This window comes from Telopea speciosissima, chromosome 3 (genome assembly GCF_018873765.1).
Source record: "Telopea speciosissima isolate NSW1024214 ecotype Mountain lineage chromosome 3, Tspe_v1, whole genome shotgun sequence".
In the NCBI taxonomy this organism is placed as follows: Eukaryota; Viridiplantae; Streptophyta; class Magnoliopsida; order Proteales; family Proteaceae; genus Telopea; species Telopea speciosissima.
Window position 1 is genome coordinate 8,396,240 of NC_057918.1, and position 27,628 is coordinate 8,423,867.

Here is a 27,628-nt window from a genome sequence, read left to right on the forward strand (position 1 = left end):
TGTATTAGCATGCACCTTCCCATGGTTCATGATAGACATTGAAATTACAAATGCAGAATTTTCCCAATCAACTTCGCTAGTGTTGATGACTGAATGCAATAACCCAGTAATAGAAAAGCAAATTCTCCGACAATGTTTGAATGCAGTAACACAAAGCAGACATTAATTTGAGAAGCGAACCCACAAGAAAAATGGCATTTTTTTGTAATTTCCTGCACCATGACAAACATTTTTTAAGTAGAAGGCAGGTTCAATGGTCCATGATTGCTTCATGTATCACCCCAGGAACTACTCTATGCACTGCTTATCACCAGTAAAGACCCCCAAAAAAGGGGCCAAAAAAAACAATAGGATCGTCTCTCAAGATGGGAGGGGCCTGTGGATATGACACACAATTCCCATTAATTTCATTCTCTACCGCAACCTTGCTTTTCCAAAGAACAGTACAATCATTTATTCGCATAATTTAGTTTTGAAAGAAAAATTGGGATCATGAACCGGAAAAAAAAAAAAAAAAAAAAAAAAAAAGGGGTACCTGCAGAGCACTAAACACCTTCATCATGATTGATTAGCAGAAATTTAACCTCAAGACGAACCAGGTCTTGTTGCAGAAGAAAGCACAAAAATGTCACACACAACAAGCTTCCGAGCTTTTGCAGTTTCAACATGTGATCCAAGCTTGGTAAGCACACACAGAGATTCGGATGGTGTAGAGTAGAGTAGACAAGCAAGACAATCGAAGGGATATTACGGAAACCCACGTGCAATGAGAAGCAATTAAGTGATAAATGATGCCGTTTTAGCAGAACTTCAATTCAATAAGGTTTTGTTGCAGAATAGTGCACATCTAAAAATGTCACATGACCAACCTTCTGACCGTTTGCAGTTTTCTACAGGTGACTCAAGCTGGTAAAGCAAAGGAGCAACAGGCAGATGCTGTGAAGCACACAAGCAGAAAGATGCAGAGAAACCCATGTGAAGGCAGTAAATGCCGAATGGTGCCATTTAGGCTTTAGCAGAACCGCACCTCAAAACAAACACATACAGATACCATGTAAGAATTATCTCTACTCCAAACTACTCGATGACAGAAAGCAGAAAAGATATGACATTAAAAAAACATAAATAGTTATAACATGACAATATAAGTAGGAAAGTAACCTCCCCAAATTTTAGTCAGCTGAAGAGTATGTCCATGCAAAAGCTGAGTCCAACCAAATCATCCCTTTGACATTGTAGGAGCTCAATTAATCAAAGTCATAGTCCTAACAAATCCAATTGTCATTCGGCGAACAGAAATAACAAGATTATCTTTTTGTCGAACCATCCTATCACGGCTATTGATATTGTGCATGTAAGATAGTACATAATCTCATCAGATGCACATTGTCACAGTCTCTCTCTCATCAGATGCACATTGCCAGTCTCACTTCAGCTCCGGCTCCGACGTTGATCCCTGGCAACAGGACTATGACATCAGAATAGAATGGATTTAAGTCGCAATTAAAAAAGAAAACGTATTATATGATTTGGTGAAATAGCAGCCTAAAATGAACCAGTAGTTATGTCATCCAGACCATCCAACAAATGTACTGTTTTAAACTAAAACAACTGTCAGGGAAGCATTCTGATCCCTCATTACGACCTGCATCAGTTGGTCAGGCAATGGTACAAACCTCAAAGTCATGGATTTTATGAGATGAGATTAAAAAAACAAGAAACCTCAATTGCTCAAGAACAGAATAATGGTATACCCGTTAGCATAGGTAGGAGAATCACGATGGGCTGGACGATATGGTGGTGACCTGCTGTAGCTGCGGCCACGGCGTGGTGATACACTGCGGCGTCGAGGTGGAGATTTTCTACCACGAGGGCTGTAACTCCTGCCAAATTGAAGCATTAATGGTGAGAGAGAACCCATGGAAGTAAAAAATTTCATGTACCATAAAAATTTCCAGTTTTGTTTCCCATTTAAACTATTTAAGCACCAAGACAGGTACCAGTAACACAGCACATGGAAGAAGGGCATCTTCTCCCATCAAACAGTAAGAGACAATCATAAGATGATCGATGTCAAAAGGAAGACTCATTTATCCCACCAAAAAAGGGGGGAGGGGATAGAACAGTGACAGTAACATAACTCTATGAGTTTTCATTGAATGTGATCACGGACTTGATTAATGTGCAAACATGTAATGCATGCATAATGGAGAAACTTGAGGCATACCTGCGACCATAACTGGGGCTCCTACGATGTCGAGGACTAGGGCTACGACGCCGACCACTTCCCATTCCACGTGAACCAATCCGCAAGCGACACTCCCGAGCAAAGTGACCAGGTTCACCACACTCATAGCACTTCAGGTCATCACCACCACCACCACCACCTCGGTCGCCACCACCACGGCCACGTCCACCGCCCCGACCGCCCCCACCACTCTTAGAATTATGAGAAAGTTCCACACGCCAGCCATTCTTCCCTATTTAACCGATGCAAGAATAACCAAACGACACTGATCATGATACAAGTCCATTTAATCTGATATCATCAAAATATCAGCATTGCATTAATAGAGAACATGACATTAATAGAGAACATGATTCAACAAGTCATCAAACATATTGATTATATGATACTTCTCTGCAGCCAATATACATGGTCATCCCATAACATAATAAAAATGAGAATTTTATGAGGATAATCTATAACAGGAGCAAAATATCGAAACAACCAACAAATCTAGAGCTGTACGGGTAATCAGGTTCGAAAACAAAGCATCCGAATTCATAGTGATGGGTGAGGACTAAAGAGTAGATACTCTGTAAGCAAGAAATGCACCAGATACGCACAATGATTGCCCACAAAGAAACAAATGCAGTAGGAGAGCTCCAACCAACTTCAATTCCAGAATTAGAATTGTAAGCTCCAAAAATATGCCATCTAAATTTTGAAATCAAATTTACGATGAATCCCTAGGCAACCAGTGTTGGTAAAATCCCTAGGCAACCATAGGCAATGGGCTGCCTGATTTTTAGATAATGCTGTACCTTGAGGTCCAGATGCCCACCTAATTTACTACATGTTCAATAGAAAAAAGAGGGGGGGGGGGGAGGATGGGGTAAAAAGTGAAAGAACACATCACCTCAAAAATTATTTTTACTATAAAACACTTGCATTGTAATTGTATTTATTAGTTAGTAATAACTCCAAAAGCACTAACATAATAGAGCGTAAATCGCATGTACTTAAATTCATTCGAAGGCACCATACATTGCACAACTAAACAAAATGGCACCTAGCCCAAAATTATGCCTAGGCCAACTAGAAACCTACACAACCATCTACGACAACTCATCTGGAAAGGTGTCACCAAAACACCCTTCAGCCACCTAATTATCTAGTGCACCCTTGACTACAGTATATATAAACATGGTATAGACAGTTGGATGCAGCAACTTTTGGAAAGCCCATGAGATGGTACTAAAATGATTTTGGTTCATCCAAACATGAAACATAGCAAAAATGACAATGGAGAAAGAGAGTAGATTTCATCCATAGGACACTTAAAACCTTTTCCTGGCTCTACCCAATGACCTTGAAAGTTGCAAAATGCTGATATTTTCTTCTCCATGAGGTAGTGCCATGTAACGAAAGGCTTTTAAGTTCAGAAGATGCCCCCACAAAAAGATCAAACAGATGCTTAAATGGATGCAAAGAAAGGAGAATTCTTCCCCTCATTTGTTTACTCTACCATTACGGACAATCAGTAGCTCCTTTGCATCCACAATTTAGAGAAACTGATGGATTTGTTTGGTTTCTCGATGGTAACATTGGCTGAATTGATGAGCTCATGTGCTGGCATTCATATCTAGGACAATTCAGAGACCAAGATCCGTCAAGTTTGCTACATAAGGAAGCAAGTATCATATTTTCTCATCCAGTACTCCATTGAAAATATTACAGCTAGGATTGCTAGTTCAGCTGGCAAACTGACCTGTCCACGAGAGTAGTATATAGTCAGATACGAGCGTGGGAGACTGGGTCTTAATAGCGGAAAAAAAAAAACCATTTTCCCCCAATAGAGAATGTTAGATATTGACCCCCCTCCCATCCCCACCATATAGATCAGGTGCCAAGGAATGGTAGTGTTGGTAAATGCTGAAGTTTCCAAATGTGCATAATCCACCTCATTGACTATGCTTCTTGACAGGGACATGGTCGTTTGTTGTTTTAACCACCACCAAAAAATTGAAAATCAGAAACCATTTGAACAAAGAAAGAAAGAAAGATAAATTCAAACAAAAAAAAAAACCACAACAGACATGGATAAATATTAAAAACAGGAAGATGAAGAAAATATATAATTTACTCCAGATGCTACAAAAGATACTTGATCTTTTTTCGTTGGTATGAAAACCAAATAGGTAGAAGGGGAAATGACAAAATACTATAAAATTTGAAGTCGGCAAGGAATAAGTACATTGAACCCTACCCCCCCCCCCCCAAAGATGCATATTGTCAAGTAAACAAGAGAGAAAAAGCAAACAAGCAAAAGAGTCCCGTTCACAGCCACAATGCCCAATTTTGACAGCATGTGCCCAAAAGGAGATGGTAAAACATGGGTAAGATCATTTCTAGAACCACTGTTTCCAAAAGGAACTGTAAACTAAATTATATGCTTAGTTGCACTACTGCGACCTGTTTGTTGCAGGTTCAAACTTGGAAACTGCAGCAGCGAGCGGTCCTTGTGCACTGCGATGCTGCTTTTTCTATATAATTTGATCATCGGCATCAAGCATCAATGGCTGAAACCAGAAATTTTTGACGAACTTGACAGATGTCAAATACATGACACTGCATGTCATGGTATCGCGTGGGTGTGCCATATGTGCCAGGAAGTCCACAAGCCTAGTATTGTTATGTCCTTTTAAGCAGAAATACTATGTACAGCTAATTTTCAATCCATCATTCACTAATCACTATGCGTGATACTTGATCCAAGCATCACCCTTTTAACTAGAAATACAATGCTCCAGCTACATCCAACAGTATCATTATAACGAAAGTAAAATTAGACATAAGTATAAACACATCTTTATTGAATAACGAAGCATCAAACATGCACACCACACCATCCAAAGTCAACATAGCAAAAGATACCTCCACCACTAAAAGGATAAGAAAATCATGATCATAGATTAATGGGGCATCCTTTTCAAGGATTCACCATACAAACAAGAAACCTTGATGATGTCATTACCTTAATAGATCATTGCAACCAAAAGATGCCATGCATCTTCAACTGACTTCAACTCACAACAACGAGGGAGGCCTTGAGGATATCCTACCTGAGTATTATCAGCATCCATACGGAATATTGACTCAACTGGCCAATTGGATAACATTCCAACAACACCTTTCAATCCACAGGCGTGAAACAACAGGTTGCCAAATCAAACTGTCCACAATGGAATAGACAATGAAAGAATCCTTGATCTCCATCCACAACCAACAACCCCAAACCCACAAAAAGTTGGCAAAAAATCAACCATGATCCACCGACAGCCTCTCCGTTCAGCATACACTCAACAAATTCAGTAATGGTTTACCCTTCATTTTTTGAATGAAAACTTAAAATGAGAACCAAAAAGAAAAAGATAGCCAAATCCATTATAAGATAAAGAAACAGCTGACAAAATCCTGGCAGTGGACTAAACAAGTGTGCCTTTTTATCCCTCTCCACAGTGACATGGAGCACTTTTCACATAAATAATAAGAAATAAAACAAGCAATCCATTAGATTAGCCCAGCATCCTAAAGAGCTACCAATGCAAAGACATCCACCAAAAATGCAGTTTAGCAGAATGTATGATACAATTGCAGGTTTCACAAGAAAACTTAATAAATAAAAACAATAAGGGTAAAAGGAATTATCTGCATGGATATAATCACGCAGCAATCTCCAGGTTTTGGTAGCACTAAAGGAGAGAGAGTTTTACAAATGTGTAAGCAATATTGAGAATCACTAATTATATATGTTACTTCGCAGAAGAAAAAATGAAAGGAAATTTAAATAATCAGTTAGCATTTTGCAAAGCACTAATAGCAAACCATATCAAGGCCTTTCAAAGGTTAACGCCTTGAGTGGAACAAAAAAAATAGTACATATATCATCAGAAACAATAAAAAACAGGCCAAAAGATGTTTTATGCTGCAAGTAAGTTGGACATGTAACTACAACTAAAGGAAAAAAGACAGAAAAACATAAATAAATTTTCATAGCGGAACCCGGGAAGCACCCAAAATTTTTTGTAAATTAAGCAAAATAATTGATAGATGAAAATGATTCCTACTTACCATCCAATGCACGGATTGCATCCATAGCATCTCTGCGATCATCGAACTCAACAAATGCATAACCTGGTGGCTTTCGAGCAACCCAGACACTGCATATTTGTGCTAAGAACTAGTTAGATCAGCAACAAATGACTAAAGCAGCCTTTACAGAAGGAGTAAACAAAATTTCTAGAATATTGAAGCATATAGGCCAGAGTCTGCAAGACTCAAGATTTGCGGGGAAAACAATGCTTTAAAGACAAAAACAGGAAGGTGCATACCAATACATGGAAGGCTTCCCAGTCATGTCTCAAGTTCAGCCCAGATGGAAAGGGTTCATGACATACCCATGAACAAGCATACAGAAACTTAAGTTCTATTCTCATACACAAATGAACTTCAGAAAGGGTTCATGACTTACCCATGAACAAGCATACAGAAATTTAACTTTTATTCTCATTCACAAATTCCTCTACATCGGGGATTTCACTACTTACCCCCATCTTCCTCCCCAAATTAAGCAAATATTTTCTAATTACAAGAGAATAAAATAATTTAATCATCAACGACACCAGCTTTAGCAAAAAGAACTGTCGCGAGTACCAAAGAAAAGAAATAAAAGACAAAAGCTTCACCTCCGAAGAACACCGTATGCTCGAAATTGATCTTCGAGCTCTCTTTCAGTAACTCGCGGATCCAAGTTCCCAACATATACCCGAGACATTATCGTAGAGCGATTACAACCTACAGATCAAATAAGAATTGATTTGCGAAAAAAGAGAGAGCGCAAGATACTGAGATAGCAAGTAATCGCTTGCTATAACAATAAAAACACCGATTTCTCTCACATACAAGATATGCGAGCATGAACAGATGCACAAAAAATAAAAAGATAATGGCTTGTATAAACTTACACTGAAAAAGATTCAAGAACGGCTGCGCCCAGGAAAACCCTAGCGAGTCCAAGAACGGATAGAAACTACCGCTGAAGGGTTTGGTCTTCGGGGTTTGAAGCAAGTCCAACTCGCACTCTCGCAGAGCTCTTAAACCCTAAAAGTAACGGAGATTATTAGTATTTCTATTCAGAAAGAGCAGTATAGAACTCATCCGTCGTTATAATGAATGAATGAGCCTGACCGTGACAGACATGTACGACTATTATACTTAACCGACTGCGTAGTGCACGCGACATGTCTTAACTGAGGTGTTGGCTAAAGAACGGTCCGACCGGCATTGTGATCGACTTGTCCACAAAGACCCTTTAGGTTCAGCCCTGGCCTCGACGAGACAAATCGGTCTGATCAGATTTTGACCGAATTGGAATCGAAATTGACTCTTTTTTATGGTTCAGACCAATTTTGACCGAATCGGATTTCTAATCCGTAGAGGCTGATTCCATTGCCAAATTGTATTTACGAACCTTCGGACATACCCATATGGCCATATAGAGACTGCCCCAAAGTCCTTCATTAACCTGTCAAGTTTCAAACCACGAGTTGGGTACATGGGAAATCAAATTACCAACAAATCCACACTACATATAGGTCCCAATGACTATTGAGATTAGGGGTGTCAATTCTAGGCCTAGTTAGTTCGACCGAGCTTAATCGAAAAAACATGAAATCAGTCCAAACCATTTCTTAATCGTGCTGGACCTAAGCCTAAATTGTTCCAGATACAAAGGTCCTACCCGATCATCACCTGACCGATTAAGAATCCGACTCTTTATAACCCATGTAAAATCTTTAATGGGCCTAATCTACAGAATCTTGGGTTTGCTGCCAACCTCAAATTGACATGAACTTTGCACCAATCTGATGGGAATAATTATTGCTCTTGAGTCATGGGTTTATACGGTGTATTTTGCTTTCGTAAGTAATATTTAATGCTAGAAAGCCTAGGATAGCTAATTTTAGGCAAACGAGTTTAAAGCCTGGTTAGAGCCTATTTAAAGCACGTCTATCTCCTCTTTAGGGAGCTCAGTGCCCCAAGAGTGCCCAAGGGGCTTCCAAGGATTGGGTTGTGTTGCACACATCTCGATGCATGCCTAGGGATGTGTGCGGCACAACCCAATGACTGGATACCCCCTGGGCGTGCTGGGCTCCCTGAAAAGGAGCTCAATCCCATGTCTAGTGTAAATAACATTAGTCCGATTGACGATCGAGTATCAACTGACCGTTTATAATTGTGTTCATGTTGCTGTATGCAAACCTGACTACCTATTCAGGCAGGCACAGTGCAAAGAGAAAAAATGGTGAGGTCTGATCGAGACCAACCAATTGACACCCTTAACTGAGATCATACTTTCCGTATAGACATGCATGAGAGGATATATGTTGAATAAGCATTAAAATTTTACGATTTAATAACCCATAACATTATTTAGATATCTAACAATCATAATTGCCACGTGAGTCATTATTTTTTGGACTACAAGGATTTGAGCTTCTAGATTTAAATGTTGGGTTCTTATGGTTTTGGCGATTGAATTGGTTTGAGTTTACTCTTGTTTCTTATCTCTTGATTATTGATATAAGGGAAGGATAATTTAGCGTTCCCTCTTATGTCTAAATCGATGGGATGATTAGAATGCCTGATATTCACTTTGTTTTTAAATATTTATTAAAAGAAATGTTTAAAGTTCAATTGATAGCCCACATTGTGTTGGATTTAGTGATCTGAAATATTCTAAAATGGATGTTTCACATTGTAAAAAACTTCAATGAGTTATTGGATTTTGTTTATTATTTTCAGTTGGCCCTCTTTTGTGTTTGCTAGATAACTCATCCACATTAATTCATTTTTTACAAAACAACAAAGTGTTTGAGGGGATACTCTAGTACTGTCTAGAATGACACCCTATTACAGAAAAATGGTAGCACTCCTCAAGAAACTCATTTACCACTAGTATTCAGGGAAGACTAACATGTTTGTTTCATTTTTTTAGAACGACATATTTCACTATTATGTTGGGAGAACCAAGGAAGAAGGTCCTTTAGGGGTAAGACTGATTTATAAAACGAATCAAACGGGCGAATAGATATCATGTAGTGAATTTAGGGGTGCAAGTTTGGCCCTGTCGACCTGAACCTGCTTTGACCTACCCTAAGCCTGAATAAGGTATGGGTTGAGATATATTGGCTCTAAGGTCGGGTCATGGCTGAAAATTTCTAACCCTAAGTTAGGGTTAGGTCGGGCCAAGATTGACTCCTTGCCCGACCTAGTTTAGACTAATATATATATATATATAAAACCGTTATATATCATCGGATACACCTCAAACAATATTGTATAAGGTGAAAACACATGACATCAACTAGTATTAGTTTTAACTGGTGCAGTAACGAACTATTTTGTTTTACAGCAAAGTTAGGAATATAGCCCTCTCAACTCTAAAATATCATTGTACCATGTCGGTCCCTGCCCGGTTATCTACCCCCCAAGAAAAAAAAAGAAAAGAAAAAAGAAAGTCGGTTCCTTACATTTTGTAAATTATAATATTTAAATAATATATATTTTTTTCCATTAAAAAAAAAAAAAGACATCAACTAACAAACAAGTGGCTGTAGTAACTTGGTCATCGTCTCAACTCTCCAATCTTGAGACCGGAGGGTGGAGGCCAAAGACCACCCAGCAGCAGGGTACTGTGGGATCCATTGCAGACAAATTACTGTTTTGACAATATTAACAGCTGATGAGATAATCTGACAACAGCTCCCAGCCAAAAGGATAAGGGTTTTAAAGTAATTTTGTACCCTTTTTTACTATGCTAGTGTACTGTTATTATTATTTTTTCTGATGGAAGAAACTGTACTGTTATTTTATTTGTAATTTTTGGCTGAGATTCTGTCAGAGCTCAAGTTTTCCAGCCATGGGCGGAAACAAGAAAATCATGGTCCTTGCTGCTACAGTTATCAAGAAGTGTTTCTGCAACTTGGTTTTTGATAGGGTTTTGAGAACAAGGGCAGTATATCTAAAAAATTCGAAAATTTTCTTTATTTCAAAACTCTAGCTTGCGAAGATAGTGTGTAGGAGGAGGTACGGTTTAGTTGATTTACATTCATAAGAGACGATTTCTGCAACTCGGTCTGAGGGGTTTGGGATAAAAGGAGATTTTTCCGATGGCGCGTCTCTGCAGTTGGGTTTGAAAGGTTGAAGGATTTTATCGAGAATATTTGATTATTGTTCATTTCGTTCTTTCTGGTACCGCAGACTAGAAAATGGAGCATGGAGGAATTGAAGAGAGTGGTCGTTTGGTTCATTCGGAGTCCAGATGGGTCGACGGAAGCGAAGCAGATTCAGAGTCTCCCCCAATATCCTTTTTCGATGAGGATGAGTTCAGGGAAGATTATGGATCTTTAAGAAGGAGGCTTGTGAAGAAACCGAAGAGAGTTGATTCCTTTGATGTTGAAGCCATGTCTGTATCTAACTTTCATGGACACCATTCGAAGGTAGTCAATTTTAATCTTCACCTTCGTATTTCATTATTATACTCTGGGTTTTGGTTTAATGTTACTTGCTTTTTGATCATGTAGTAGGTGTAGTATTTTTGAACTTGGCTCTCACTGTGTAATATATGCCAAGAAACGATATAGTTAGTTAAGTACCAAATAAATTTCTCTCTGCCTATGCTTTCTTAATTCGTCTCACTTTATTCTGGTTCCCCTCCCCCCCCTTCATTTCCTCTCACTCTTGGAATACCAAAGGCCTTTGCAGATGGCCAGATATTTAGTCCACTGCCTTTTGGGAGCTGGGATATTTCGTATGCATCTTCTCGATGTTAGAAGTAGTTACTGATGATCCATGGGGGTGGAAGTCAAGTAAAAGTGTTTAAGTTAAGCGAAGTGGTTTATCTGATTTAGTCGACCAAACCATTTTTTTTATATAATCCATCAGTTGCAAGGGGCTTATGTGTGTAACACCATCTGGTATAACCTAACCCATTGTGGTCATACCTACTGGTCGTGGAGCTCTGAATTCAAGTAAAGCTTGGTTTTGAGTCTTTTGACTGTTACTGACATGGCACATTATGGTGGAGAAATCTGTTGGAGGAGGGCACTGTCAATCAGAAGCAAAACGAGTCATAGAAAACTTATTCCATCAAACATAATGAAAGATGGGAGGATTCTTTATTTTTGTCACATCCTTGCCAGTCTTTTGAATCACTCATCTGGTCTCAGCATGCATATGGTTGAGGTATTGTCTTGTACCATATAATCCAATTCCAAAATACTCTTGTTGGTAATTGAATGAAGACATCTAAAATGCGATTTTTTCTGAGAAAATCCATGAAGTTGAAGTTTGCCATCAGTTGGCATACGCTGACTTGTCCTCAATATGCATATGGTTGAGGTCTTGTCTTTTCATTTGTCTGAAAGCTTTCCAACAAAGCTTTCAAACAAATCTAAGATTGCTTAAATCTGATTTATATTGAAGGACTTATGTTTCCTCAAACTTAATTTGGTGTGCGCGAATGCTATCGAATGCTATCAAAATCGCTTTGAATGAATTTTTTTAGGCATCAAAACAAATGAGGCAATTTTGTTTTTTAACAATGTTTAATCATATTAAGATTTATGGAATTTTTAGAATTGAGAAAAACCTCAACATTTAAAAGTTGAAAATTGCATCCATAGCCGAAAATCCAGTTTTTGTTCTTGAACTTGGGGGATTGACTTTTTATCCTTATGAAATTTGATTTTTAAACTATTTTTATTGGATTCAAATAGGAGGGTATTTGCTTATTTATGAATAATATCTTAAGTAAATGTATTTACTTAAATGATGTTAGTTATGGATAATTGTTTGTCCTGGGTTTTGGCATAAATAAGTGTTTGTATACCAAGGTTTCCCACCGAGACGACCAAGACCACCGAGATCTCGGTGAGACAATGCAATCTTCTCATTTCGCCTAGCATCTTGTCTCGGTTTTCCAAAAAACCAAGATATTACCAAGATCTCGGCGAGTTCTTGTTCCATGTTTTGCACTTGATCTCACAACAATAGACTATTTCTTGCTTCTCTAAGAACCAAGTTTTCACTACAAAGGTGCAGTCACCAAATGTGGATCTTCTATCAGCCATGGAAGTGATGGAACCAGCCCAATCTGAATTAGTGTAGGCTTCAATTCTCCAGTGATTATGCTTGGTGTACAACAGCCACTTTCCTGGGCTGGATTTCAATTTTCAAGTAGTAGAGAATATGGTTTGCGGCCTCCATATGACAAGTTCCAAGAGCATGCATAAACTGGATAACTACTCCAACGACATAAACTATCTGGATGAGTAAGAGAAAGGTAAATAAACTTCCATACAAGTCCTTGACATCTTCTTGCATCAATCAAGGGATGACCACTATTTTCTCCTAGTTTATAATTGGATTAATGGGGTAGTCTGCAGGTGTACAACACAACATCCTTGTTTCTTTCAAAAGATCCAACACATACTTTCTTTGACAAACGTGAACTTCCTTTCTTGACCTTAATACCTTAATTTCCAATAAGAGCTTTAAGCCACCAAAATCATTAAATTTTAAAATATTTTTTAAAATATCAAAATAAATGAATATTTTACGGCACTATTGATCTTAGCAATGTTTTACCATATTAAGATTTATGGCATTTTTAGATTTGAGAAAAACCCCAGCATTTAAAAGCTGAAAATTGCACCTACCGCCGAAAATCCAGTTTTTGTTTTTGAACCGGGGGGGGGTGACTTTTTATCCTTCTGAAATTTGAGTTTTTAACTATTTTTATTAGATTCAAATAGGGGGTATTTGCTTATTTATGAATACTATCTTAAGTAAATGAATGATATTCGGCATAAATAAGCGTCGCCCTTGACAACTATGATTCTTAGTTCATTGTGCGTACACTAGTAAATTTGGGTCAATAACCACAAGTACCATTGTGAGTGTTTTTGTATGTGTGTGTGTGGAAATAGTTCTTGCATTGTGTTTAGAATGTTAAAAATAAGCTGTATAGAAAAAACCAAAGCAAGAAAAGCATTTCTGGGCCTCAAAACCATCAACTCGAGTTGCCTAGGAAAAATCCCAGGTTTCGATCAGTTTCGACCAAATCTCTGTTTCTAGCTGGTCGAAACTGAGATTTAGAACCTTGTGTTATAGTACTTTGAAATAGAGATGTCACCCTGCCTCATAGTGATGACTTTTTGGAGAAGGTGATAGACTTTTGTTGAATCACTCACTCTATCAAAGGTGCTAGTAGCATTATCCCAAATAACTTAAACTGTATGTTTCCTTTTAAGCCGTCGACCTATTTCAGGCTTCAAAGAGAAAATCAGCCATGCCATCATAGTGGAGTTCTTTGTGTCCCATTTTATGTAGATAGGGTCACCAAGACTTGGAGCCTTGATTTATCCATTTATGTACCCTAACTTCCCACGGCTTCGCAGGGATAGTCTCAGTGTCTCACAGAATGAACCCAATCAAGGTAGTTGGTGTTGTCCAACTTGACAAAGGATATCTAGGTATTTGTGTTCTCACGAGCAAGTAAACTGGGGTTTACATTATTTGTACCACCAGTTGAAAAATCCATTTGTCCACTGACCTCAGACATGGTTCATAAATACACATGGGAAGCTGATTGAATACCCTAACCAGGTGGGGAGTTCACACTCTACCCAATCTTCTTCCCAACAACTGGATACTTTCAGCTCACAAAGAAAAAGAATTCTTGAGCTATCACAGCCCAGTAAATAGAATCATCTACTAACCCAGATAACCTATTCAGAGCATGAAAAACAGCAAATATCTGCAGGACTGGCAGCAGAGTAGCTTACAGATTTTGGAGCTGCAGAGGAACATAGCTAAATATTATTGGATGGGGTAAGCTGTCCTTGAGATAGGTCTCTAGGGTGGCTAAATGAACCTGGTTTTATTTCAACTAGTACCATATTAAAGAGAAAAGAGAGCTGGCAGTACTGCTGTTCTGGCCAAGACTTCTTTGATTTGACCTTTGGCAACTTCAAAACCCCCAACCACTCTTCCTAAGTGATGCTTTAGGTCTTCATTTAGATCTTTACATGCTGTTCTCTTCCCTGAAAGGCTGAAACCCTTTATTACTCTTAAGGTTTCGGAGTGAGAGAGCAGTACAGGATTGACTTCCTTGATCGACGCTCAAACCTGTGAATCTGGTGCTCTGATACCAAATTACAGTTAAGAGTTGAACCAGAAAGAGAAGAGAAGAGAAGAAGAAGAAGAGAGAAGAGAAGGGTTACGTGAATGAATTAGAGAGAGTTCAACGTCTCTCCACTCTATGTTTTTATTGATGCATAAAACATAAGTTACAAGAGTGCCCTTATATTCTAACATAGGACATATGTCCCTACTGCACACTGTTTCCCATCATACCCTTACAATTGTATTCCAACAGTTGAGAAGGATTAGATGTGGGAGAAGAAGAAGAAGAGAAGAGAAGGGTTACGTGAATGAATTAGGGAGAGTTCAATGTCTCTCCACTCTATGTTTTTTTTATTTATCTACCTTTTTTATGATGTACTGGTCATGCAGTTTATTTCAAGGGCACTGTTTCGTTCTTCATTCCTCTCTATTCTCCCCTTTGTTGGTTTGATAATGCTATATGTTCCTGTGTCCCACCATGTAACTTGGACAGAATGATGCTGACCCTAGAATGTGCCTATTAATATGTAATTATGTACAGAAAAACATTCAGTTCAAAGAGAAACTGTCCCAATTATTTCAGGTGCATACATGGTCTCCTAGACATATTAACAAATAATGATGTGCATGCTTCTTACATTTCACGTGTCATATATGGTTCAGTGTGTTGGGACACTTCTACCATTCTTACTGAAATTTTAATTTCTATCTTCAGGATCTCTCCATTTGGGGAACTCTTGCACTGGCATTCAAAACACTGGGTGTAGTCTATGGTGACCTCGGCACAAGTCCCTTGTATGTCTTTGCTGATGTTTTCAGCAAGGTGCCTATAAAGTCAGATGTTGATATCTTGGGAGCTTTATCACTAGTGATGTACACAATTTCTCTGCTTCCTTTAGCGAAATACATTTTTATTGTGCTCAAAGCTAATGATAATGGAGAAGGTAAAAATTGGGAAACTTCTAAAAAATCTTTTGCTTCCTTTAAATAGTTTATATGACCTCGTTATTCAATGCAAAGAGATCTCAGGCATTTGTCTGATAGATCAATTTTTGTTGACCAATGGTTAATTTTTTTTCCAGGAGGCACATTTGCACTTTATTCATTAATTTGCAGGTATGCAAAAGTTAATCTATTGCCGAATCAGCAGCCAGCTGACGAACAAATCTCTAGTTTTAAGCTCAAACTGCCCACTCCAGAGTTGGAGAGGGCATTAAAGATAAAAGACTGTTTGGAAAGGAGATCCCCCATGAAAACCCTTCTATTGCTTTTGGTTCTGATGGGGACGTCTATGATAATCGGGGATGGTATTCTTACACCAGCAATGTCAGGTACATTGGTGCTTCCTTATCTTTTTTTGCTTACTTTTGATAGACTTCTGAGAAAACGTGTTTTGGGGGGGGGGGGGGGGATATGTGCAATGCTTGTTTTGCTCATAATGGTAGGAAAGTCTGGTTTACAGTCAACCTCTCAATCTGTTACCTTATATTTAACCCGTCAACATTCCCTTTGTGCAGGTACCCTTGAATTTAATTAACATTTTTTCAAGGGTGGGGGGAGGGGGTTGAGAATAAAATACCCAGTTCATGATTCCATTTATATGTTATCTTGGAGGTGCTCTTGCAATAATATCGTACATATTAGACATAAGTGCATTGTTGGTGTTAGACATGGATCCAGGCTGTAGCTTGGGGCTGCAACAAACATGACAAACATGATTTCTTAGTTTTCTTATTTGTACATCGAGCTAGCTTTACCAAGAGCGAAAGGATGATGGTTCTCATATCGTCACTTGTCTGTTTGGGACCTTTGTTGCTTAGATGGATGCAAGCAAAAGGTTATACTGGTTTCTCTAGTGCTAACCTTAGACACCTACAACCGGAAGCCCAATAGTCATGAAAACAGTAGTCACCTATATTGTGTGATCAACGCTAAATCTTCTTCAGAAGTCTGCTTTTGTAATATGAGAGACTATGGTACAAGTAGATGAACAAAGAGATGGAACAGTCTCTTATCCTGTGTGGTTAAAACAAAGAGCTTTTCTATGCCAAGTTGTTGAATAGTTGTTTTGGCTTGTGAATCACTGACTAATTGATTCCTACGTAACGGAAGTCAATTTAATTTTCAATGTATATATAATTACTGATACAGGATAAAATTGTTAAAGTTGTAGTGATGGTGCTGTTTAGTAACTGTGGTAACAGTTAACGCTTCATGGTGGTGTTGTTTAAGTTAGTAAATTTAGTAGTCTACCGTTGGGTGCTTTTCTGTCTTTTCTTTGTTTGAGATTCAACAATGACCCTTATGAGTCATAATCCTTGCCTAGGCTCATGGTAGAGACATACACACAACCGTGAGCTACGTATTCCCTAGTTTTCTCTTTCTCTTCTTCTTCTCTTCTATTTTCTGCTTCATTCTTCCATGCACACTGTTCTAATCTGTTTTGATATTGCTACAAAAATGATGTAACGATGCAATTTTTTTCGTACAATGACATAAAATTCGTGAGGGACTTACGCTGGTGTTTTCACTGTTCTAATTAGCCTTTACGCTAGTGTTCTCATTGTGGGAAGCCCAATCACACTATGGATAAGTGTTGGGTAAAATATGATAGACATGAGTGGCACAATAGTTGACCAAGTCAGCAGTAACTAACAGGTGTTTTAATGTGGTGTTGTCTAATGACACCAATTCCGCCTCTGCGTCTGGAGCTGATTCATCAGGCTGTGTCTTTAGATGACCATACCTAGCTACTTAAATGTCATCAACAGCTTGAGGCTTCCACTTCATCCACTGCCTTACTAGCTCACACAGGTACTACTGGGCTTCTTACCTCCTCTACTGCTAGTTGGGTTATTGATTCTGGTGCATCAAATCATATGACCGGAAGTCTACTGTATTTTTATCTGTTGTAATATGCGTTCAAGGATATTTTGTCATAGGGGTATTTCCGTCCTTGTACCTATTCTAGAATGTTCCTTATATTATTATAAATAGAGGCTGTGATCGTAGAGTCACAAGCCATTTTCCCATTCTCAACAGTTTCTTTCCATAAAAGTAATCATCTATCCCGGGTGATTCTTGCTAATGGTTCTACTTAGGTTTCTGGTCATGGTGTTCTTTCTCCCTCCTCATCTTTGTCGTTATCTTCTGTTCTTCATGTACCTCAATTGTCCTTGAATTATTGTGTCTTCTAAGGTCTTTAGATAGGGAAGAAGATTGGTGGAGGGCATGAGAAGGGTGCTTATATTATCTTGATAGTGATTTAGTTTCTACTGTTGCATCAGTTGCTTCTGGTCTTTATATAATGCCTAGACACCATGACAACCAAAACAGTAGAATGATGTTGTTGAACGAAAAAATTGACACTTGTTGGAAATTGCTCATTCTTTATTGTTTCATATGAATGTTCCTAAACGTTTGTGGGGGGGGGGGGATTTAACCTCTTGTTACTTGATTAATTGCATGTCTTCCTTTGTTCTCAACTATAAATTTCCTATGAGTATCAATTTACCTCATTCTCCCTTATTTTCTTTACCACCCTGTATATCTGGTTGCATTTGTTTTGTTCATGTTTTACGATCAAGTATGGATAAATATCTCCTTGAGCATTTAAATGTTTTTTTCTTGGATATTCACGTACTCAAAAGGGTTACTGTTGTTATAACCCTATTACCCATCAACAGTTGTGAGTGCTGATGTTACTTTCTTTGAGAATATACCATATTTTTTTTTTGCTGAGAGTCTTGATTGGCAGCTGACATTTTCCAGTCACCTCCTATTCCTACTGTAGTTCCTTTTTCATATTCTTCACCTACTTCTCCACCACCTCCATTGCTAGTTTATCAGCGACGCTCTAAATCATCTTGACCGGTGGCTGCTTTTCCTTCTCTATTGCCCTCTACTCCGTCAGATTCCTTGGCTGGGGTTCCTGCCTCTTCCTCTGCATTTGTTGACTTGCCGGTAAGCCGGTTGTTTGACACAAAGGTACTCATTTTGTACCCAACGGTCTTTGGTTGCTTACCCTATTGATAGCTTTGTTTTTATGTCACATCTCCCATCTTCTCTTCATAGCTTTATTTTTATCTGCATAATCTGTACCAAACATCCATCAGGAGGTGTTGTCATCCTGGTTGGAAGTCGGCTATGGATGTAGAAATGGATCCTCTGGTTTCTCGAAAGACATGGACCTTGGTTGACCTCCCCCCAGGTATGGAGTTAGTGCGGTGTCATTGGGTGTACACTATCAAGTCCAACCCATATGGATCTGTTGAGCGGCTTAAGGCCCAGTTGGTGGCAAAGGATTTACTCTGACTTATGGAGTATATTATTTTGAGATTTTTTCGCTTGTCATCTAGTTAAATTCTGTTTGAGTGCTTATCTCCTTTACGGCCTTATTGTTAATCTTGGCTGGCCATTGCATCAACTCTACATAAAAATTCTTTTCTCTATGGTGACTTGCTTAAGAAGGTGTATAACTTCCTGGGTATATTGCTCAAGTGGAGAGTGCTGGTAAAGTGTACAAACTGCATAAAGCAATGGGAAAATTTCATGTACGTCCCCTGGAACTAGCCCGGAACTCATGTTATTCCCACGATTTGAAAATACTACAACCGCACCCCGCTTGGCTAGCGGTGTTAACTTAGAACTTAAAAAAGAAGAAGAAAAAAACCAGTTTGACCCTATTATATCCCTCCATATAACCCATCTAATTGACGATTCTATCCTTGAGAGGGGTCAAATTATCAATTTGCCCTTATGTTTACCCTTACCCTTACCCTCCTCCTTATCCTAGGGCAAATAATCTCTCATTTCTTACAATTCTGCGAAATGAGGCACATATCCAGGACCACTAATCTATGTTGTGTGGTTAGGCTCTCCCCTGGTATAACCTTACAATCCTTACATAACAATTTATCGACCCTTCTAGTTAAGAAGAAATCTATTTGGCTACTACGATGCCCACTTTTGTAGGTATCTAATTACTCCTCTCTCTTTTAAAAGTAAATGTTACAATGGATAAATCATAAGCCACAACAAAATCTAAAATTGAGGTCTTCTCCTCATTCCTCTCTCCAAGACCATTTCCTCCATGTACACCTTCATAGCCTCTACGATCTCTCCCAACATGTCCATTCAGATCACCCCCTATAATAATTTTTTCTCCTTGACTATGGCCTTGCATTAATCCATCCATGTGCTCCCAAATTTGTAACTTAGTACTTTCATCCAATCCTACTTGGGGTGTGTAAGTACTAATTATATTGACAACCTCTTTCTCTGACACATGCTTGATGGATATTAATAATTAGAAATTTGTTGATGAGGAAAAGAGAAAGATGCTAAGAATTGTGTTTAATTAGAATCCTTTAGTTTGAGTCTTTGAGATGGTTTAGTGGTACCCTTCTTTTTCTTGGCAGATTAACATTTAATACAACAACAACATAGTCTTATCCCAACTAAATGGGGTCAGCTGCATGGATCCTTGCTCTCCAATCAGATCTGTTCGACATCATACAAGATATGAGATCTGAGCTATGCATGTCTTTCCTCACTACTTCACTTAGTGTTATTTTAGGCCTGCCCCTGACACTTTTAGTTCCTTCAATCTGATTCAAATCACTCCTTCGAACTGGAGCATCCTAAGGCCTCCGTTGAACATGGCCATGCCACCTCAAATGTCTCTCTCGTAGCTTATCACGTATAGGGACTACTCCCAACTCAGCTCTAATATGATCATTCCTTACTCAATCCTTCTTGGTCTTGCCACACATCCATCTCAGCATCCTCATCTCTGCTCCACTTAGTTTATCTATGTGATGCTTCTTAACTGCCCAACAATTCGCATCATACATCATAGCCGATCGTATGACAGTCCTATAAAATTTTCCTTTCAGTTTTAAAGGAATACGCCAATCACATTGTACTTCAGTCGCTCCTCCACTTCATCCATCCTATTTTATTTCTTTGGGAGACGTCATCCTCTATATCACCTTCCTATTTATGATAGAGCTTGGATATCTAAAATAGTCACTTTGAGGTAACTACTTATCAACAATGTTGACCACCTCCTTAACCGTCATAGTGTGGCTAAAGTTACACACCATATACTCTGTCTTTGTTCTACACATCTTTAGACCTTTTGATTCCAAGGTTGATCTCCATAACTCCAACTTAGTGTTAATCTCTTCTTTTGTCTCATCCACCAACACAATATCATCAGCAAAAAACATACACCGAGGAATCTCATCTTGTAGGTCTCTAGTTAAATCATCCATTATAAGCGCTAACAAGTAAGGGCTTAAGACCGATCCTTAATGCAGCCCCATAGTAATAGGGAACTCACTACCTTGAGCCCCCCAACAGTTCTTACGCTAGTCACCACAGCATCATAGATATCTTTAATTATGTTGACATATTTACATGACACCCTTCTCTTCTCTAGTATGTGCCATATTAGCTCTCTAGGGATTCTGTCATATGCTTTTTCTAGGTCAATAAAGACCATATGGAGATCCTTATTGCCCTCTCTATACCTTTAATGCTAGGATTAAATGAAAGTTTTGAAACTAAAGGAAAAAAAATAAAGTCCATATTTAAAAGTGTAGCACACATATATCTTAAGGGGATCTCAGGTTAACAACCGCAATATATTTGTTGTAATTAAAAAATCAATATGAGGGGTAAATTTATTAAAGAAAGCTTATAGAAGACATCTATGAGTTCATGGAGTTCTATAACCAACTTAATTATGTATAAAGCCATATACTCCAATGTTTATAGGGTTTACTCTTTCCATTATGTGCACTTGTTTTTCTGCTACTGGAAATTCTCTCTGTTTGTTTGCCTGGATCTCACCATTATGTCTTATTATGGTTCTCTGTCTATTGCAGTAATGTCTGCAGTGAGTGGACTACAGGGTGAAATTTCGGGATTTGGTTCAAGTGAGTACATTCATAATTTCTTGTAGAATGTAAGATTGTAGTGTTCACTCCTAACAGTCCTCTTTATCAAGGCAACTCACTATGGAAGATGGGTGTTTGCTGCAATCTACCGTAATTGTTGGAAATGCCCATTAATTGAGACAGTTATTATTAAGTAGTCTGATAGGGTTATAGAAATTCCAGCAAAAGTTGAAGCCACCATACTGTCCATCTGATCAATCAGTTTCTTTTGTACGATTTACAAAGTAGTTGCATTGTTCTGTAAGGAGGTATAACCAAATGATCAAAATCATGCAAGTGATGCTACTTTTGTGTCTGGAAATTAATTACAATGCTACAGTTAATGTGTAGATATGTAGAAACCAACACTCTTAGTAGTGTGCCTAGGAACTTTTAATTTATTGATTTGAATTGTGTTGTTTGTAGATGCTGTGGTTATTGTCTCGATCATATTGCTCATAGGATTGTTCAGCATACAGAGATTTGGGACTGGTAAAGTGGGTTTTATGTTTTCTCCAGCCCTGGCTCTGTGGTTCTTTTGCATTGGTTCTATTGGGCTTTACAACATATTGAAGTATGATATTACAATTCTGAAGGCATTGAATCCAGCTTACATCTATTATTTCTTCAAGAGGAATGGTGTAAAGGCTTATTCAGCTCTTGGTGGTTGCGTTTTGTGCATCACAGGTGTGTCACCGTGAGGAATCTTGTTTCAATTGAATTCTCTCCTTCCCCTACTTTTATTTATTTGAGATCATGGCTTGGAGTTTTATTGTTCTCTGTGCTATGCATTTTCCATTTTTCAGCTCTCCACTTTAAGTGGGAACCTAAAATACTTGGCTTCAAGCAGCCTGGAATAGATGTAACAACTCAACTAAACTTCTCCTAACTAAATGGGTCAGCTACATGGATCCTGTTTCACCATTCAACCAGCCTGGAATAGATGCCAGATATACAATTGAACCCCTTCTTACCTTTGGTCTTGGTAGCCCTCTGCTTGGGTTGGCCAAACTCACCATTTCATGGAGAATGAGATGTATACAACGGGCACATAGAAAGGATTTTCCTTATGAGGGTATGCTATCTCAATGGGCCATAAGAGTCTGGAATTGAGCCTTCCTGGCCTCTTTCAATGTCTTGCGGACCTCAACCCTACCAACTAGCTGGAATCTTATATCCCTTTGAAGCCATGGTAGACCTGTATCTATGTACCAGAGCCATCCTTATATATTCTTAACAATGGCCAAAGACATTATTTTCTTACAGAGCAGCCATCTAAGTTTGGTCTGGTGGCATTTCTGTGGGACTGCACTATCAAATATGGTCTATCTGCATGCAATGTGAATAATCTCCTTTCAATCCTGGATAGTATTGTCATTTTAGTACACAACTGAAAGCAAGGTCTGTAGCTGCCAAATGTATATCTTTAAATGACATACCTTTTATTGTCTTGCAGCTCCATGCATATAACATCTTTGTTAGGGACGTGATTCCTTCGGCCACCTTCTTTCTCATTTTGTTCAATCTGAACATTTTTTGACATTATTCTATATCTTGTGGTTTTCTGGTAGTAGTAGTAGTAGTACTTCGGATTTTATTCACTTGTAGTGAATAGATTTATCTTTAGTGGTGCCCATTCAGTTCCTGATTGGGAAGTTGTAGCAAATGAGTCATGTCGCTTAGTGAGCCATTTCACTCCGTAAGTCAGAGTCTGTTATGTATCTCAAACGCTAGGTGGATGGAATTGTTTACAGGGACTTCTTAATTGATACCTAAAAATGCTAGATATGAAGATTGATAGGGTTCCCCTCCTCTATTCTGTTGTAAGTGGTGGGTTTGGCGACAAAGTCTTAAGTTCTGATTGAATGGTAATAGTGGTACATGTGAAACAGCTCTTACCATTTTTTGATTCTTTTTTGCCATTCTTTCTTGTGACTTTGTCCTTGGTAGTTGGTACAGTCCTACAATACTTATTGACTGCAGTTGTATGAAAACTTCTGAGATTAGAAATGGCTTTTTTACGTGTTTAGATGTCTAGAAAACCATATGACAATTCACTAGACTTATGATTGAGATGCATAATTAAAGTTTAGGGGAAATATCTTATGAACCTATGAGTTAAAATATCATTTCTAGAAAAACCACTATAGGATTCTTATATTTGCTAAAGCCATAGAAGACAAAATGCCATTTCTTAACCCTTCTTAAATTATGCTTGTTGATAGAGTTTATAAAAAGGACAAAATGCACTAAAAATCACAATTTAATGTTCAAAGTAATAAAAAGAAATACTTAGCTCATAATATTCTTATAATCTTTTTTGGTTGTTATAGTATACATGAATTTTTTTTTTCATTTAGACCATTCTTTTCTGGGTAATGTTGTTCGCTACCATTTCACCTAACAGCTTAAACTGTTAGGGAATGGCAGCGTCAATGGATACATCAACACTTCCCCGCACGTGCAGGCCAAGATCCTATGGTCCTCGCACATGGAGCTCATGCGATGTTTCCTTTGTGCGGCACCAAGGGAGAAGAAATGTTGGGAAAACTCTTTCGATGCACTTCCCAGCAGTCGAACACTCGATCTCCCTGCTCTGGTTAAATCTGATACCATGTTGCTGCCGTTTCACCTAAAAGCTCGAACTGTTAGGGAAGGTCAGCGTCAATGTATCCATCATCAACAAATGTCCCTTTTTTTAGTCGTTTTATATGTTTGCACAAACAAAACACTACAGTGAGATGTAATAGAGAGGATTTTGCATTTAATAAATTGGAATAAATTGCTGGGTTTTTATGCAAGGGTTTTTTAGATATTTTCTCTTGTTATAGTCATCATCTTGTTTTCAAAGGGTGGAGCTTATAGGAAGCTTTCATTGATTTTATCTAGTTTTTGTAAGTATATTTTCAGAAGACATCTCAACAGAGCAAGATGGAGACTTTTTTTTTCTGATGCAAGATGGTGACTGTTTGGTGTGGTCTATTGAAGATGGTAATATCTTTCTTAAAAGAATTCTGGTAAATGAAAACTGGTAAACTGTATAGATATAGGTATTTTATTGACACCCCTTAAGGTGTCAAATAATTTGTAACCTCACTTTTTGGCCCTTTTAGTATAACGCGCGTAAATCCTGTCATTTCACCATGTACTTGAAAAATGTGCAAGACAATTACATCATTTGACAATGACATAATGATAAGTCACTTTCAAATTATTTCGAAATCCTTTGTTTACCCATGAATTAAAGAACTTTTGGGACTTAGAGAAGGGGCAATCAAAAGTAGGTTACAAGTTCTAAATACACTTATAAAGATGTCATCTAGACAGTCCCATGGATTTAACACCTACTTTGTTAAGAAAGCAATTGTACCATTTCATTTGACTAATAACTAATAGATTTTTTGTGAGGACAGATTTCATGATGAACATAGCTAGAATTGAGTGCTTATGGATGTTGGATTGTTTATAAAAGCTCCATTACACAACTCATAGTTATTCTATTCACATTTGATTCGTGATTATTTCTCTTCACTATTTGTTTTCTATCCAGTGCCTCCTTGTGTTATTCAATGGGCAGACAATGAATTTAGTTTGAGCCTGGCTGGTTCCACCGTGTATGAAGGGCAAGCAATGATTATATATAAGATGGGATATTTTCTTGGTAATATACATTACTCGTGTGTGATTGCAGGGGCGGAGGCAATGTTTGCTGATTTAGGCCATTTCTCTGTTGTATCTATACAGGTATTACCTCAATTCTTCATGCTCTTACTATACATATATACATAAGTGTACATATGGTTCACACATAAGTAAATACATACCCACTAATGTTAGTAAATATGTATGTATTTGTGTATGACAAAAAATGTATGTATGGTGGGTCCCACAAGCATGGATAGCAGTGTCCTCTTATAGTCTTATTTCAAATCTCTCTGGTGCCCACAGATTGCCTTCTCTTGTGTCGTGTTCCCGTGTCTTCTTTTGGCTTACATGGGCCAAGCTGCGTATCTGATGAAATTCCCAACTTCTGCAGAAAATATTTTCTATGATTCTGTCCCAGGTGAGCACCATCTGCCATTTTGTTCAGTTATGTCCTAGCTCAACTATAGATAAATGCTTTCACATCATTTTCCATTTCATTTGTACTAACAACTGTAATATTCACTCTTTGCCGACAAACAGGTGTTCTGTTCTGGCCAGTCTTTGTGATTGCCACGCTTGCTGCTATGATTGCCAGTCAAGCCATGATATCTGCAACATTTTCTTGCATTAAGCAATCCATGGCCCTAGGATGCTTCCCAAGGTTGAAGATAATTCACACCTCTAAGAGATTCGTGGGTCAGATCTACATTCCTGTCATCAATTGGTTCCTGATGGTCATGTGCATTGTAGTTGTTGCCACCTTCAGGAGCACAACAGACATAGCCAATGCATATGGTTAAGTACTCTCTCAAGCTGTGCTTCTTTTGTGCAGATCCACTTTCTTGTTTGATTAGCATGAGAAAGATCAGGTATTAGCTCCTTTGACACATTTGATACCAGTGAAACTTATGGATGCAAAACAAATTTATCTTGCAGGCATTGCGGAGGTTGGTGTTATGATGGTGAGCACAACCTTGGTGACACTTGTAATGCTTCTAATATGGCAGACCAACCTGTTTCTGGTTCTGTGTTTCCCACTTGTATTTGGGTCAGTAGAGTTAATCTATATGTCTGCAGTCTTGACAAAGATCAAGGAGGGTGGTTGGCTCCCACTTGCTTTTGCTTCTTGTTTCCTCTGTATAATGTACATTTGGAACTATGGAAGTGTGTTGAAGTACCAGAGCGAGGTCAGGGAAAAGATTTCCGTGGACTTTCTTCTTGAACTGGGGTCGACGCTGGGGACCATAAGAGTCCCAGGGATTGGATTACTATACAATGAGCTGGTTCAAGGGATTCCCTCAGTCTTTGGACATTTCCTACTCGACCTTCCGGCAATTCATTCTACAATTGTTTTTGTCTGCATTAAGTTCGTCCAAGTCCCTGTTGTCCCTCAAGAAGAAAGGTTTCTTTTCAGAAGGCTTTGTCCAAAGGACTACCACATGTTCCGCTGCATTGCCCGTTATGGTTACAAAGATGTCAGGAAGGAAGATCACAATAACTTTGAGCAACTTTTGATTGAGAGCCTCCAGAAGTTTTTAAGAAGGGAGGCTCAAGATCTTGCGTTGGAGAACCTCTTAACAGATATGGATTTTGATAGTGTTTCAGTGAGGTCTAGGGATTCTGGGGTTCTAGGTGGTGAGGTCGAGGAGCTTCAGATTCCATTGATGCAGGATCAAAGAACAGAGGACGGGACTTCTATCTCAGGGGAAAACACCTCCATGTTGCCAGCAAGTGTGATGTCATCAGATGAAGATCCAAGTTTGGAGTATGAGCTTTCAGCCCTTAGAGAAGCCATGGATTCAGGATTTACATATTTACTTGGGCATGGGGCTGTGAAAGCAAGGAAGGAATCTTGGTTTCTTAAGAAGCTGGTTATAAACTATTTTTACGCTTTCCTGAGGAAGAATTGCAGGGCAGGGGCTGCAAATATGAGTGTTCCTCACATGAATATTATGCAAGTTGGGATGACTTACATGGTTTAATCCAGGCAATGGTCTCATGTTTTTGTTTTTGGGGTCTGTTTGCATTTGTGGTAAACCTTCTGTAATTGTTGCCCAATCAATAACAGAAATTGAAAATTTTTCTCTGGGAGAAAGTAGGTACTTGTAGTTTTAGTGACTAAATGTAACGTATATATTTATCTCTACAACTGTGAGATCATTCTCATACTCTTCTCTTGGAGAAAAATGTAAAGTTTCATAACCTTGCATTTTTCTAAAGAATTTATAATGATGAGATTGTCTTATATTTTGAGATGAAAATTTTCTGTTATTTGATTTTTACTGTTGAAATTCCTCAGTGTCTTGAAGCTAGAAACAAAATTTGCCAAAGGACTTGAGATGTTGGAAGTTATAGAATTATAATCACACATTAGTTTGTTCAGGTCTTTGGTGCCTTCATATACTTTAGGAGGATAACGAGGTACTTCCTAGATGGTATTAAAGCCCAAGTCTTTTGTTATTCTCCCTATGTTGTTTATTCATGTGTAGAGCCAGGTATGCAGAAGCTATACGAGGGTAGGGGACAAGTTGTAGTATCTATGCACATTGTAAAAAAGAAAGAA

At 38.4% G+C, this 27,628-nt stretch overlaps 2 protein-coding genes across 6 annotated transcripts; one reads left to right on the plus strand and one right to left on the minus strand.

The window, feature by feature from the left end:
* Window positions 1-1,146: 1,146 nt before the first annotated feature.
* On the minus strand, window positions 1,147-24,347 carry LOC122654454 (serine/arginine-rich splicing factor RSZ21A). Of its 4 annotated transcripts, XM_043848545.1 has the most exons (8): window positions 24,344-24,347; window positions 14,954-14,960; window positions 6,973-7,081; window positions 6,359-6,447; window positions 2,228-2,480; window positions 1,755-1,883; window positions 1,400-1,468; window positions 1,147-1,354 (listed from the first exon to the last, which is right to left on the minus strand). In XM_043848545.1, exons 3-7 carry the CDS (start codon window positions 7,059-7,061, stop codon window positions 1,432-1,434), a joined length of 597 nt encoding a protein of 198 aa, XP_043704480.1. In that variant the 5' UTR covers window positions 7,062-7,081; window positions 14,954-14,960; window positions 24,344-24,347; the 3' UTR covers window positions 1,147-1,354; window positions 1,400-1,431. The 4 variants fall into 4 exon arrangements, with proteins under 4 accessions (XP_043704480.1, XP_043704483.1, XP_043704482.1 ...); XM_043848548.1 differs by lacking the exons at window positions 14,954-14,960; window positions 24,344-24,347 and having other exon boundaries at window positions 1,147-1,400; window positions 1,431-1,456; XM_043848547.1 differs by lacking the exons at window positions 14,954-14,960; window positions 24,344-24,347 and having other exon boundaries at window positions 1,400-1,456.
* LOC122654451 (putative potassium transporter 12) lies at window positions 10,253-27,230 on the plus strand. 2 transcript variants are annotated; one of them, XM_043848540.1, is made up of 10 exons: window positions 10,253-10,329; window positions 10,547-10,788; window positions 15,192-15,420; window positions 15,559-15,807; window positions 21,370-21,420; window positions 21,883-22,107; window positions 25,112-25,164; window positions 25,369-25,483; window positions 25,606-25,860; window positions 26,002-27,230. In XM_043848540.1, exons 2-10 carry the CDS (start codon window positions 10,558-10,560, stop codon window positions 27,045-27,047), a joined length of 2,454 nt encoding a protein of 817 aa, XP_043704475.1. In that variant the 5' UTR covers window positions 10,253-10,329; window positions 10,547-10,557; the 3' UTR covers window positions 27,048-27,230. The 2 variants fall into 2 exon arrangements, with proteins under 2 accessions (XP_043704475.1, XP_043704474.1); XM_043848539.1 differs by having other exon boundaries at window positions 10,254-10,329; window positions 21,847-22,107.
* The last annotated feature ends 398 nt before the right edge of the window (window positions 27,231-27,628 follow it).